This window comes from Ischnura elegans, chromosome 1 (assembly GCF_921293095.1).
Source record: "Ischnura elegans chromosome 1, ioIscEleg1.1, whole genome shotgun sequence".
In the NCBI taxonomy this organism is placed as follows: domain Eukaryota; kingdom Metazoa; phylum Arthropoda; class Insecta; order Odonata; family Coenagrionidae; genus Ischnura; species Ischnura elegans.
In genome coordinates this window covers 99,568,931-99,585,297 of record NC_060246.1, presented here as the reverse complement: position 1 = coordinate 99,585,297, position 16,367 = coordinate 99,568,931, and the positions used below count along the sequence as shown (strand labels likewise).

The 16,367-nt window shown below is 35.9% G+C and overlaps 2 protein-coding genes across 4 annotated transcripts in view; one reads left to right on the top strand and one right to left on the bottom strand.

Annotated features, from left to right (window-relative positions):
- Positions 1-16,367, bottom strand: part of LOC124167152 (elongation of very long chain fatty acids protein AAEL008004-like) — a 205,093-nt gene that overhangs the window by 162,139 nt on the left and 26,587 nt on the right. The window lies entirely within an intron of this gene.
- LOC124167133 (elongation of very long chain fatty acids protein AAEL008004) overlaps positions 1-16,367 on the top strand; it is a 94,026-nt gene that overhangs the window by 68,175 nt on the left and 9,484 nt on the right. For all 3 annotated transcript variants that reach the window (XM_046544940.1, XM_046544935.1, XM_046544949.1), the window contains one exon: positions 12,505-12,591. In XM_046544940.1, coding sequence (XP_046400896.1) covers positions 12,505-12,591 — 87 coding nt within the window. The remainder of the gene's footprint in view (positions 1-12,504; positions 12,592-16,367) is intronic.

Sequence of the window (16,367 nt, the reverse complement as noted above, 5' to 3'; positions counted from 1 at the left end):
GGTTATAAAGTCTATAGATTCCTCGCACTTAGCAGGCATCAAACACTCCGAAAGGAATGAAAAGAAAAATTTCACTAAGAAAAGACTCCTATCTTACACCTAAGAAATATTATGCTATTCGCGCATTATATTGCAGCAAACATCACCAGCAAAGCAGTACATACCACATAGAAAAACAATTTTCCTGCTAGAAACGTAATTATTTCCGTAAGGAGATCAACTCTCTTCGAAGGTTAGAAGGTCCAACGACGTGAAAATCAAACTCTCTAGCATATGAAATGTTTTTATCATTTTCTCTGTCGCCTATACCAAAACAAACCCTTTCACAATAACTCTGGCATCTGATATCACAAGTGTAAGCTTTTCCCTAAAAGGTGTATGGATTATTTATTTCTTATAATTCATGCTATTTACGACAAGTCTTGAAGCTAAGCGGTAACTACACAATTTATCCTTGATTAAAAACTGCTCTTTTCCATTAATTTGCTTGTAATATAGCTAAATTCTCCAGCCAGCTGAAGATATTTATGTACAGCGATACTCTTTATACAAGTAGACCAATGTTTAAGTCGTTCATTGGTCCAAGACGGAAACTTCTCGCCATTATATTTTGAGATTTTTAATAAAATTTATCAATTATCACTGAAATCTTATCTTATGCCATACTTTATATTGTCTCAAATAACAAAAAGTCATGCAAGATCAATAATAAAAACTCCTCAATACAAAGGGAATATTTGACGCAAACGAAAGAAAAACTAACACAATATTAATCGAGAATAAATATACTTCTTGTTATAGTTAGGAGCAAAAGTTTTGATTTCTCCTTTCTCAAAACGCTCAAGAAATAAATAATGTTTATTGGTTCATCATTGTGCTACGATATGCCCGGATTGATAGAATTTAAACGGTGCAAGCTGTATTATTGAAAGAATCGGAAAGAATCCAAATTCTTATCAAATTTTTAAAATTTCACTCAATTTTCACATGATTTCTTTTAGCATACTCTATCAATATTCTAGTTTTTCTATACTCTGAGGAAAAGTAGCACTTTATCGACAACATTTTATTCATATTTAACAGCTTCACATATTCTAACTAATTATCTTGTTTTCTGTAAGTTCTTCCACAATTTTCACATTCATGTAAGTTCTAAAGGCTCAAAATATACCAATAATTTCGGAAAAACTAAGTATCAAAATCACCATAAAAATACCTAGTAACAAAATCATTTGAAGCAAAATTAACTCTTAATGCAATTTTCCGTTTATGTCTCATGATCGTTTTCTATCTGCACTGCATTTGGTATAACTTAGCGGTTCTGTACTAATACTTCAAGTATTTACTTATATTTTTTAAACTGCAGTAGAGCTCGACTTTTCAAATGAGTTAACAAGAAACACATCAATTAATAGTAACTCTTCAGCATATGTTTACAAACTCATCACTATTGTTTTCGTTACTACCACGAGCAGGTGAATAAAACGGCCAATGCAATTTGCGAGTAACAAACCTCTCGGGCGTTGAAGTCTCAAGGCACGTTGATAATGCACTTGCCAATCTGTACCTCATAATCGTTTCATAACTGCACTGCATTCGGTATCACCTAATGGTTCTTAACTAATACTTAAAGCGTTACCTTAATTTTCAACAACTGAATAAGAACTCAGATTGTCAAATGAATTAATATGAAGCACATTCATAAATAGCAACTCTCCAGCATACTTTTACAAGCACTTCAGCATTGTTTCCGCTACTAGCACGAGTTGGTGTATAAAACGGCCAATGCAAACAGAGAGTAACAAATGTCTCGGCCGTTGAGGTCTCCACGCACGTTGATGTCTCTGTGGCTCGCAATGAAAAACGACTCCTATTTGCGAAACCCGACTCACTCCCCGCTCTGCTCGCTTAGCGTCGGGTGCTTTCGCCCCATCCTGTTTCAACACGTCTCTTACATAGTGATCGCAAGTGGTGGCCTCGAGGAGCGGGGGACGCCGTTGTCCCTTGGGGAAGATGACGACGGCGCGCGGGGATGATGGAGCAGGGCTCCAATGTTGAAGGAAAGGAGAGACTGCCGCCGATAAACTCGAGGATGGAGGCACGGCTAATTCTAAGCCAGCACTGGAAGAGCTTTCAAGGAGAGATGGGATGTTGAATAAATTAGCGGATGGAAAGATATGCGGGGTGATACTGCGGGGTAAACACGGCCAGAAACGACCTTCGTCCCATCCATCTTGGCTAATTGCAGAAAAATGACTGTGTGCCTTAAAATTTCCATAATTTAAGGCAAGTTTAGTGGGTGATTACAATATTCAGGGAGATGATTAGGTCGAAAAAATCAAAATAATACCCATCGAATACCTTTATCCATTATCTTCGATTTATTTTTCGTGTCTTTAAACATGTATTTTCAAAAGCATGAATGGACTTCAGATGTTAATTGTGCGCCAAAGTTTTTTTATGAATAACTAGGAATAACGTAGTACACACTCGCAATTTTTATGCCTGAAGATCAGTATGTTTTTTTCGCAATATAAGGTGAGCTTGAACGATTTGAATCTAGATTTAAAACTTAAATAATTTTTATGGTTAAATTTAGTTAAACAAATTCAAAACACTTATTTGAAATAAATTATAAGGATTTATCAATTGCCAGACGATGCATAAAGTAAATTTTTATTACTTATGAGGCCTTTGGAAACCTAGGTATTTGGCCTCATTAACTGGCTATAAAGTTAAATCGAGGGAACAAATTATTTTTGAATGGAGAGATAAAGACTCATATAGTGGAGGCCTATGAATAAGGGACCCGTGAGTAAAGTGTTCTTAGTAAGCATGGTTTCTATTATTCCATTCCAAGTTCCATCGCAAGGGAAGTTTATTTATTTTGAATACACTAGAATAGTTGCTTTGAAAACTTGCTACAAACTTAGGTATAAGAAGTGCTACAAAATTTGAAGAAGTGCTATTGTGAAACAGTTTTTAAGTCTTCCGCGTTTTCTTGAGAATAATATTTGAACAGTCAAGGGATGACACTTCGTGCAATTGGCAGTAGTTGGGGTAAATGGAAGGTAAACGGAATAAGAGTGAAGGAGTAGTTAAGAGAGGTGATTACTTCGGCGAAAGGACTGTTGCGCCTCAGCATGGGGACTTCCTGGACTATATCTTTGGCTGGCATTTCTCATAGGAGGGAAATGAAAATCCCCGACCGTCTTTTTCGTTTTCATTTGAACCTTTCCACGAATTATTACATCGAGGGAGATGGAAAGGCATCCCGCTGACTTTATTTCACAAAGAGTGATGTAAGAGGCACAGGCCAAGCACACGCGAGTATTTCATACATCTCCGGATGCTATTTCTAATGCATTGAAAGGAATTAATATTCAGTGCCAGGTGTTATGAATACACTTAGGATATGTTTTACGAGTCTTGCATGAATAAGTGCTATGTCCAAGTGACCGACAGTAGCTTTATGAAGTAAGTAAACATAAAAGGAATCTATTTCATTGTCAATTACTCAGTCTGATGAACAACTTACTTCATATATCAGCCAATTTAATTTGATTTTCATCTCAGCTTTATATTTAATTCAACTTGTAAATTCAAAAATTCAAATCATATTTCATTCCTTATTAACCTGAGACAGAAACGTGATCACAAATAAACAAATTCCCCTTCAAAGTTCTGCAGACCCTCATGGCCGGAGTCCGATATTCGCTCACAATTGCGCTGAATCACTTTCCATTCCTTAAAGTTTAATTTTAAACAGCTTATTTTCCATTGTCACTTTTCCATCACAATGGAAAACTGCTGATGTTGTCTCCATACATAAATCCGACCCAAAAATGTTGCATCAAACAATGGACTCATCTCCTTACTCCCAGGTCTCTCCTCTGTAAGTGAAAAATAATCCTAAATCGTCACATCCCCTCATCTCTCTGAATATGAAAGTGGTTTTATTCCGGACCGCTCTTGCATGACCAACTTATGTGTTTGTCAACGTAAGGCCATAAGCTCAATTAATAATAAATCACAGTTAGAAAACATTTTCCTGGATTTTTCCAAAGATTTTGACTCTATTTATGATAGCCTCCTCTTCCATGAACTAGGTGAATGATTTAATATTTCTGGTAATTTCATAATTCTCCTGTCTGGCTTCTTCCGTAACCGAACTCGAAGGGTTATTATTTCTGGTTTATCTTCTTCTTGGTCACCTCTGACATCTGGAGTTCCTCAGGGGAGTGTCCTAGCTCCTTATCATTTTAACTTAAACACTGATGATCTTGCCTCCCTGCTGCCTTCCTCCCAAACTCGAACTCTCCTTTTTACTGATGATTGTAAACTGTTCAAGGAAATTCATAAACCCTCCGATTTCCATGACCTACAGGATACTTTACGTCAGACATCAAATTGGTATGATCTCTGGAAACTTAAATTAAATCCAGATGAATGTAGTATGAAGCCTATTTCCCTAAAGAAGATCACACATCAATTTAACTACACTATTTTTAATCACTCTCTGAAACGTGTGTCAACATCTGAGGACCTAGGCATTATCACTAACGAAAAATGAAATTTTTCCCCGCACATACAAGTCATCAAGTCTAAAGTAATGTTCCTCTTAGGCCTCCTGTACCATTTCACTGAAATTAATGATCCACAAGCACTTCGAACTATTTTTCCCTCTGTCATTCTTCCAAATTTTACCAAGTCTTTCCCCATCTGGTCTATCTCTTCACAAACCAACCTCTCATCCCTGGAATAAGTCAGCAATTTCTTTGCTAAAATAGTGAAAAATAGACTACCGCATTTACGTAACACGTCCTCTAATGCTATTCTCTCCTCACACTTCATCAGTTATCTCACTACCCATAGGCTCACAGCTAATTTAAAACTTATTTATAAGATTCTCAATTCCACCATCGACTGCCCGACAGACGATATTAGAGTTTAAATGAATAAAACTTTGTAAGGATTAATGAATACGTTATATATTGAAATAATTTCGTAGAGTCATACCTTTAACTCATATATTGTTCATGATTCTAACAAACAGCCAAATTACTAGCCATTGGATGCCTTGACTTAATTCTGCCATTCAAATAGAGTGCATCTTTTCATCGCTATTACTCGCAGTCTTTTATAATGATATGAAGATAACGTCACGCCGATTGACAAAAAATTACGGCCAATGGCACGCAAAAATTCATTACCCATTGCCATGATTTATCTCTTGCCTCATCTTCAATTCGTCTTCGCCGACATGATCATCTCTTCTTACTCAACGCTTATTCTCTTTTAGCAATGGCTGATTTGTCACTTTCTACTAGGTTCGTTTTACCTAAAACTTGAAAAATCTCCGTGAGAGGCATATAAAATAATATCTGTGGTAATAACTCCACGCAATTCCGAGGTAATATTTTATCATCTTATACCAAACATTAGATTTACGAGACGAATTGATGGAAGACTCGTAAACAAGTAAACATCTGTGATTAAGTTAAACCAGTAAGCCAATAACTATAGGACTTGAAACATTTTCATGCAACTATATTCTTCGTCAACTCGTAAACGATATATATTCTAACTCGTTAAGTTTCTTCTCTGTCGTCCTGGCAACCAGATTATTATCTCACGACTTCGCCAATCCTATTGAATACCGTCTCCTCGAAGCTTGCCTGGGTTTCCCAAGCGGTGGCCGAGATCGTACTCTAATGACGACACTGCTGAACTGACGCTCTTCTTTTCTTCTATGACAATCTCAGTAACCTAATAAAATGCATGAGCGCGGAGAATATTTCTACTATTGCTATTCCTCACAATTTATCCCATTAAAATCAATTTATAGATAGAAAACATTCATTTAAAGTATCAACAGGTCAGATGATTGTTAAATCGGTAGTAACTCATTTATTGAAACCGAAGAACATTCCAAAGAATGCACCAATATTGCCCACCTCGTTACCTCTGCACGGCAGCTTAAGCTGAAATCCTACGTATGTATCTTTCGTCAATAAAATGCTAAGGATAATTCAAGAGACAAACATGATTCATCAGCACATGCATTCAAGCTACTGATCCCTCGGATGACATTTTCAGCACACGAAAATTTTGAGGCTGACGTGTTTCCCCCATTTACTAAGGAAGTTTCCCATTCAATCTGTATATGCATGCAAAATTTGTGTTAATAATCATCCAATCTGTCGGCAACCAACCCAGGTAATCTCAATGCTAAGTTTGAACTCATTAATGAGGATATTTTTTATCATAAAATGGTATTTTGAAAACATGCAAGTTGACGGAGATAATTATTTTCTTAGTCCAAACGCCTAGTTGAATATAATATGACACTTCAGAGAGCATATGGCTTAGTTTTTATGCAAATATTGATATCACAAACATCTTTATTCATTAAGCTCACTCTTTCCTGGATTATTGTTTATAAATGAGGAAAAAAAATTCCCCTGTCAAGGCCAGAGCTTTCTTTTGATCTTTCATGACCTCGAGAGTACTCGATCGTCAACCGTGTTTCTGATTTCGTAATCTTTTTCTTAACATTCCTAGCTCAACATTTGCATGAAGAAAAACAAAAATTCAATGAATACCTTCTAAAATATTTTCTAAATACAAAATTTACCGTTTATTGTTTTGTTTTCGAACGCTTGTGACTCCCCTTGTCAATCCATCGACTCGTATCGACCTTGAATTGCGGTCTCTCTTCGGTCAGTTGTGGATGAAGTTCATAAGCCGTATATGATATGTGAGCCACAAGATGAAATTACGACATTGTCGAAGACTTAACAGTCACAAGCGCAACCTCCTCAACAGCCAATCTAAGAGGTAAGGATTATACTACTAAATGAGATGCACTAGCCTTTAATAAACCAGACGTACACTAAAGAGCCGCCATTTTTAAGAAGTGAAATCCTTTATTCTGTTTTAAGTATAATGGCGATGTCATGTATAGCTATTATGGAAGTAAATATTTTCACTGGCAGAACGCAGTTTCTATTCTTGGTTACAAAAATGTAACGCTTATTGAGAGAGCAATTAAAGTTATCGTGTACGACCGTAACGTAGAGTCCACCAATCTTTTGATAAGCACGAAGATCTCAAAAATTTTGTCATCACTTCACATGTAAACTATGAGTTTTATGAAGGAATAATAAATTTCTTTAATGGTTATGACAAGAATATTCACTGGATCAGGATTAGAATCAGGGGATTTGGGCTTTTCAGAGTGTTTCGTTATCCAGGCCCTTCAATCCTAGCCATTTTATAATGCAATAAAAATCAAACCTGATCCAGAATCCTAAAGATGCCTTGAGAACCAATAAATGCATATAAAAGCTTTGGTTCTAATGAGTATTTTCTTTGAGCGGATATTTGATCTGATAATACGATTTAGATAGGTATTGATGATTCCATAAAATAGCCTTACCATAGTACACGTTTTTTAATATTTGGCAATAGGATATATTAAGCTGTCTATCTGAATATCATATACGTACCTTATAAAAAGCATTTATGCGCGTAATACGAAAAAATCATATAAAAAGACATACCTATTCCAACACAGTGCTCATCTTCATATTAAAACTTGTGATCTTTACAAAGCCTTTCATGATTCAATGCGACCAAGTAGAAAAAAGCTCTAGCAAGAAAAAATAATGATAGTGACTCTTGTCTCATCAAAATCGTCAATGTTCAAGAATTTTTTCCTCCATAGGTCACACCATAATTCAACCTCAATTTGATCCAAAATGGGTCTATCAGACCATTTTTTGTTTTATTTCTTCATGCTTCATACTTCATACAATATCATCACATCAGTACGTATTTTCGTAACTCATGAATGAGAAATGTTTTATGCATTTTACATTAAAAAATTAGCGCAAAATATTGTTGCTGGTGGTTGAAAACTCAAATGCCGTGAATTACTTAGTGGTTCACGGCTGAGTGCATTGAGCTGGGCAGGATTTTTTTAATGTCATTGAAGGGCCAATAAAATAAGAAACATCGTTCTGTGATTGAAAAGTCGGAGCCGAGGAGGAATGTGATATTTTTCGACGAATAACTCATATTGTGCGGAAAAATCTCGTATACCTATTCCAGCCAATACCATTAGTATATTTTTTTGCAATCTTCAAGTCTTTTATGTTAAGATAACTATAACCAGAGGAAACGATTTCGAAAAGTATTAATTATAATTGATTACTTAAATATTGATGAAAATTTTCTCGGGAACCTAAAATTTTACTTAAATATTGCTTCCAATTGGCTCTGAAGATGAAATTCTTGCATAAACTTTCTACGTTTAGATATTATTTCTGTTGTAAAATATATCTCCATACGTTTTTTGCCGATTTAAATCATCCCATCTCACCGCGACACCATCGGATCACCTTAAGTCGATTGCCATTTTCTAATTTACTTCTTCTGATCATTTCTCGCATTCTACCTCTCAGAACAAATTCCTTCATTCAAATTCGTAATTAAAGAACATAAATGAACATACTACACTTCACAATTCAATAGTTAATGTATTTTTCGAATACAGTAAATTTACGAAGTCACAAGAGCATTTCAAGATACTTACATGAAGCGTCTCAGTCTTTTCCATAATTCTTCCATGAGTGTTTGTGGGACACTTCATGAAAATATTTTATTGTATAGAAAATCATTTGCGCAATGTTTTCATTTACTTTTAATGCTTTATTGCACCGTAGTAAAGTGTTGGCGATACTTGTTAGCATACTGGAGTGTGGCGTCCACAGATATCAAGTTATTAGTCATACACTTATGTTTATTTCATGCTTAGATACGCTTGGAGCGTAGTAATAAAACTAAAGAATCCCATGTAAACATTATCCCGTCATGGAAAATTACTGGAAAAGGAATGAGTAAATAGCATGCTCGGTTAGCATCGCAGGTACAACCGCAATATTCGCGCACTACTCCTTCAACCTAGACAATCAGCATGAGTCGATGACGAATTTTCTCATTCCTATCACCGTAACTATGATGGAAACTTTTTGAGTAAAGAAGGTAGTTCAAAGCAAAGTTCTTCTTGTACGTGTTTAGCTTTTAAAGAGATACTAAAATCATCATTGTTTACTTTTACTTTTGCGTCGTATAATCGTTTTTCGATGGTATTATGGTGGTATGAGGGAAGGTATTTCGAGTATAGAGAAAAATATCGAAAAACCACATACCAATGTAAGCACAAGTTATGCGATTCACTTTAAAAATACTTCCATACTTTATTTACATAATAAAAGCTATAAAAGTAATCACACATACGAAATATTATTTTCATGAATTTTTATATATATGTTCCCAAATGGGAAAATGGACTGTAAACGGTTAATTAGATTAGAAATTTGAATTCCCCTGTATTTAATACTGATGGAGAAGGAGTCATAGGATTTTTATTAACACTAGAACTACCGATGGAGTCATTTTGGCTCCTTTGGCTTTTTTTTTAAAACGTGTACTATTTTATTTTCTAGAACTATTTTAATCGAAAAGCCTAATTTTGTGTCAAAAATGAATAAAAGTCACGGAATTTCAGGTCGGAATTCGGAAAATTTTAGTCAGGGCAGAGAAATAAAAACCGCGAGGATTCAAAATGACTCCATGCCGGTATATTTTTCAAAGTATTTAATGCACAAACTTTTTTTCCAATTCGCACAATAATGCCGAGGGTTTCAATGCCAACCTCTGCGCTTGCTCGCTGCGCAACCGCTTTGAGCGCTCTTGTTTATATTTACTCCGAGGTGGTCGGCCGTCTTGATAGTGCGCTCGCTACAGCACCCTCTCCGCGCCCGCACCACGGCCTTCTCTGCGTCTTTCTTTCCCTTCCGGTCCACTGCCGTAAACACTATGGTCGGCGCTTTCCCGCCATGGAGTGCACTTTTAACTGCGAAGGTCAGCGGCACTCCAGATTCAACGATCGCATGTTCGACGGCGAGGGAGGTCAACCGCGAAAGTGCGCGTGTATGCACGCACGGGCGAAACACCCACGTTTACGGGGCAGTGTGTACGCACGAACGCGAGTGGCTATTGAACGCACGTTTTCCCCGCTCGAGAAACCGCAATTTGCATTTGATTTGAGGGGATAACTGAGCATGTCCGCTTTGAAGGTTTTAAGAATAGCAGCAAAGACTACCTAAGTGGCAAAATATTACTCGCGACAACAGCAAACAGACAAGGTAATCATGTTCACTAATGTCGACGGATGGGAATCTTTGGTCTTAAATAAAAGTTTCCACCCGTAAATACATTTCAAAGTTTCTTTAAAAAATAAAATATGAAATTGCTTCATTTGATTATTAATAATACGTGGTCGAAGGAACGATATTAAACTACGGGAGACAGTTTTCCTTTGTTCTCTTAGGTTCTTATTTTCTCTTGAATTGTTAAGTTTATTCATGTTTCATGTATTTTTGGGTTAGGGTTTAAAAACTTGGATCACTAGGCTTCTTGCAGCTTCCGCACCAATGTGCAATGTAAAAGAACATGCTTGTCATTTTTTTATGAACTCAAAGAGATGTTTTCAAAGCAACCATCAAATCGCGAAATATTTCATTTCTATCCAGTAGCAAAAACTTAACCGCAACATGAAGGAGGAACAATTCACCACGTGAAAAACTTTTCGATAACATATTAATATATTCATGAAATATTTGCATTAAAATAGCTTGCTGATTTTCATTTTGATATTAATTAAGAATGCTTAGCCGTATATGATTCCTCACTTTCTCAGTGGTTAACATGGAGAGGTTTCCAAACCTTGGGACATTTAATGTCTTCAAATGGCTTCACTGAATGACTTGGTGGTTTGAAGGCAAGAATATGATTACTGATGTTACGCTTACCATTCATATGACGAAAATGTATCGTAAAGAAATGGTTGAATGGGTAAACGAGGTCGAATTAGAAGCATGGGGGTCAACAGACTCAACAGTTGAAAGGTGTCATGGATGCCTGTGATAAAGGTCCTGCTAAACAGACGAGGTCTTCCACTCGATAGAACTCACCTTAAACCTCGCAATCTGTAAATACCGACCATTAATCTATTAATCGGACTATTAACAAACACCACCACGTGATAACACAGCAATTGAGATAGTAAATATTAATGAGGTTTTGTTTTCACATTAATTTCTTCCGGCGGCTTAGTAAATGTATCAATGCATATCAATGTGACATATAATGCTAATAAGTCCTTTTTACACTATCCAATGTGTCTCTTTTGATCAAAACTGGACTCTTTGTCGACTATAAATTACCTCAAAACCGTTAAGATTTTATTTTCCGTAGTACTTGCACGAGGGTTTCCTTTAGTCACAGTGGTGTATTTTACAATTGGCTTTCAAATATGGCCGCTGACACACTTTTCATACGCACCTCTCATCCCAATAATCTCTATGACTTATGGCTTCATATCAATACTCACAAGTACCTCACTTAAGATATAGGCCTTTAGAGTCACGCTCTCCTCGTAACTTGGGATGCTCTTCCGCTTCTGCAAGGCCATCACGCTTTTGAGACCATTGAGAAGGGTTTACTCACCTCGACTGAGACTTCAACGCCTGAATTACCTACGCAATTTCAAGCGTCAACGCTCGCAACAGGTAGTCAAGTATTTTACCGTACTAATGCGTTATTTCAAATATATTTTATTGTTTTAGTAACATGTGAACTGCCATGTATGATATGCTGTGCAACAGCCAATTAACTACGACACCGCGTAATAATGCAGCAATTGGCATAGTGAACGCTTTTGTTTTCACATTGCTTTCCTGCGGCGGCTTAGTAACCGTACCAATGCATATCAATGACATAGCTAATGCTAATTAGTCCTTATTAAACTATTTAATATATCTCTACACCTCTTTTACTGCTAGATTTATTATTTTAAAATTCGTTTATTCTTCAAATACTTTAAGGATAAGACATCAAAGGAAACCAAGTATACCACTAAGAATAAGAAGTTTGCGACATTGAATACATATATTTATATCAATTTACGACCATAAAATTAGATACTTATTAGAATTTACTACCATACAAAACCGGAAAACGTTACATTCGTAATGAGATGATTGTAGTTGCCTGAAGTTATTAAAAGTGATTTTAAGTGAAATTTTGTGTAATTGTAAATTTGGCTGAAAACCTGACTATATCCCATTATAAACTGCAGTCTATTTCATTAGAATTAATATGATTTGTTAAAATTCCCGAGGTAATAATGAGATTCCTAATATTCCCAAAATATTTGCATTTAATATTTAATAATGGCATTTATTTTTTCATCCTATATATTAATTTGTCACGGTTTTCTGGGAAGGTCTCATGAATCTTCCAAATAGAATCATGCATATTCTCTGATCAAATTTCTGTAACCCAGGCACGAATTAGGTGAAATTTTGACGTACTACCTTATTGTAGTTAAATTGGTGTTAAATATTTTAATTGTTTATTTTATTCTAATTTTAGGAGCAATCGAAATGGAAGCCATGGGATCACAGAGGCCAACAAATGCCATCGCGCGGTTTTACCATTTCGTGTTCACAGAATTATCAGGTGAGATATTTTTATGAATAATCAAATTCAATGAAAGCAAGAAAAGCCCTATAATGTATTATTTACATAATATGAGTGTACTATATGGCAAAGAATTCTTCAGAACATGTGTTAATTAAGGCAGCAGCTTGTTCAAATAATAAATTCTCTATTACATGCAGTATTTAGTGGAATGCAAGAAAAAAATGGGAAAGATATAATGTGGAAGTTTTGCTAGGGAAGAATTGAAGCATACGCTGAAATACAAGTTCTGAATGTAAAATAAGCTCTTTGAATGGGTATTAATCGGATGTGATGCGATCCACCTTTTCTTCTACCCAACTATAAAATTCGAATTCGGAAACTTCAGACTGTTTCGAAAACCAGGATTGTTCCATTTTCTTCCCTGCCTAATTTCGATTTCTTCTTCCTATTGAGTCGTATATTCCCTCATTCTTCGGTATAAGGTTAAAAATTATAGACTCTGCATGTGGAAAAATTGATTATATTACTGAAGAATATGACCTAAAACACGCATTCATGTGAAGATCCAATACATCCAATAAATAAATGAAAACAAACGTATGAAATTTGAAACAAGAAGACTCCGCATTTTTATTTTATAGCTCCCTGAAAATAGTGAACAATTTAATTCATTCCTGCTGGTGCATGAGACGTAAATTTTCATTTATACTGCGCTGACGCTCCAGTTACTGAGCTTCGGAGTGACTCACGACAGAAACCTTCGACCAAGAAGATATGAGCTAAGTTGCGGAGTAAGTAACTAGAAATTTTTCGTGTCTCATCACATCTAAATATTTCATGGTGAAACTAGTTCACAGGTTACTTCAAAAACGCTTTTCATAGAAATTCATTGATTTTGAACTCGCTGCCCTTGAAATACCAATTTTTGGCTCATTGACGTTTTTGAATTCATCCCTTTTTGTGTTCAAAATAATAACCATATATTAATGACTATGTTTTTTTCCACGTTGAAAATACGAACTCATTACATTTTAAAATAATTAGAATAACACTTTATCACAAAACTTCACTATGACCTCGGTTTAGACCACCGATACCATCATTAGGCGATGGTCATGACAATCCTTGACCACACGTAGGTTGTATTGAAGTTTTGTGATGCATTAATTTCGAAAAATAACATTATTCTTATTATAATTTAAAATTATAATCAAATTCCACCACGTCGCGATCGTGATAACAGAATACTCACATTGCATGTTCTTAATTTTCATAATGGTCGTTTTCTCGGCTATTTTCATCATATTCTCACTTTTTTCTTGGTAAACTGAGTTTCAAAAATTCCAGTTTTCTTCTTTGATGCCACCGAAAGTTAATTTTAAAGTTAAAACCATTTTGAATCATTATCATACATACCTAATGTTATAAGAATTTAAAATATTTTTAACGATTTCTTAATTTTTGAGTATCTCAGTGGCTACTGTAAAAGGGCATTCGATGGCCTTGGGCATACAGCATTATATAAATTGAGATAGAAATCGGGAAAGCTAAGAAAACAAAAGGCTTGTAAGAATGCCGCTGTCCCGTGAGATACCTGAAAGTGTCCTTAAGGTACCCTCCGCTTGCCCTAGTACGTTGAGTGTTCAGAAACTTTTTCCTTGTCGTGTGAAAATATCCGGGAGAGAAGGGGAACGAGTCGTATCCGAAGAAAGCCACTCCATTTCTTGCAAACTTTTATTATCGTTCCCCCTGGAGGCAACAGTCACTCTCTTTTGTCCTAGTTATGAAGTTTTTTGTCCACTTTTTCTGATCTGTGCTCTCAATCCGTATTGCTTCCTAAACATCTTACTGCATCTATTCCATGCCCCTCAAAGCCATATTGTAATGTGTTTACTCTGTTTTCCCAATATTATCCACGAAAGATTTACCTTAGAAGAGCATTATCTAAAATTAGGAAGGATTCGGTATTCTCCTTTATCTTTTTAACTCGGCTGAAGTAGTATGAACCTCCAGAATTAAAACACGAAGAACAGTTCGTGGCTTCGAAAAGAGGGTGAAAATAATTGTTTACTGTAAATTTGGATGCCCATGTGATTATACGTATGAGGTAAAAAAATGGAGCACGCCGCAAAAAATCAGCTAATTTAGATTTTAAATGACCGTAATTATGACACATGCAATTTTGAACCCTTTATAACCCAGAGCTCCTTTCTGGGGACATCAAATTTCAAAAAGTTTCGCTCTGAAAACTTGAAAATTTTGCACTCAATCATAATTATCGTGGCAGCTAAATATTCCGCCATTACCCTGTGCACCACAAAATAATGAGTGGTTTAGATATATCCTAAATAGAGGAGAAAATTTATAAATTTTTGATGTCGCTTAGAAGCAACATTGGGTTATAATGGGTTAAATGAATACCTACGAGTTTATCATTAATTTATGAGATTTTTCACACCCGTTGTTGGTAACTCAAATGTGTAAGTATATGTAATGCTAAACGATTTTAATTTCTCCTGGTGAATTAAATTGATGAATTCTTCTCGGTTTTTCAACCTGGTTAACTGAGTCGTATTTGGAAGACGACTTGTCTCCCATTTTCAAGGCGTTTTACTCAATGAAAGTCCAATTTCACACTAAAATTAAATGAGCCGAGTTTTTATTTTTTATTTTTTTTATAAATTAATGTGTGAAATTGGACTTTCATTCAGTAACAAGCCTTGAAAATGGTAGACAAGTCGTCTTCCGAAACGTCGGCCTAAACGATTGAGTTAACCTGGTTGAAAATCCGAGAAGAATTCAGCAATATGTTATGCTATGAGCATGCTTAACATTACGCATTTACATTGAAACCACTAAAATACAGCATGAAACCAGCAGTTTTTAAATTCCATAAAAAATGGAAATTGGAGTCGTTGCAGCTTCTTCTTACGGATTTTAGAAGTGCAAGCCTTGCTGAAAAAAATATCAAAATGACTTTCTTTTAGTCATTTTTAGTTTCTACAGTCTTGTCTTCATTAAATTTAAAGTTAAAATGTGTAGACGTAATAGTCTTTATTTTACCACCGTTAATGAATAATCTTTCGTTTTTTCAGCCAATTACCCAAATTATGCCAACAAACTAAAAACTAACAAAACATCTAAATGTTAAATAGTTCGTTTAATGGGAATGAATCTTTGCTATTGAAAAGAAAAATTTTTCTCAGACATACCAGCCTCTAAATGAGGGCGGTTTCTCTCCCCTCAGCAACTAATCTAAATTGAAGGGGAAAGTATGTTTTTCCTTCTCCCTCTTATTTTCCCTCGGAAAAGACGGAAATCTCCAGGGTATTATATGTGTGCGCGGACCGCGTTGCTCCTCCCTAATGAGTTCATTCCCTCGGCCGACCCGTCTTCCTTGGCTAGTTAACTCTCGTGTCGACTCACGCACCGCGGCCCTCATCTCTTGCTTCCGTCCACCACTCATCTCTCCGCCTCTCCCACCCCTTGTTGTCGTTAACGAGGTCAGTGTGCCTAGGAGGAAGGAGGCAGCACTTCGAACTCAGCGGGACACACCTGCAGTCCGATAAGACCTCGAAATCGAGCGCCCACTATTTTACTATCCACAAATTGCTCCACTATTTTGACAAAGCTTTAATTGCAAAAACGTCAGTTTCGATCAAAGTGATGTTGACCTGATGCTGGTGGTCTTTTTACATGCACAATGAAGTCAATGCCGTAAAAAAAGTAACGTCTTTTCGACTGCCTAATGAAAATGGCAAAAATAAGGGCCCTTGGCCACTGAAAAACTGTTGTAATAAAGAAATATACTG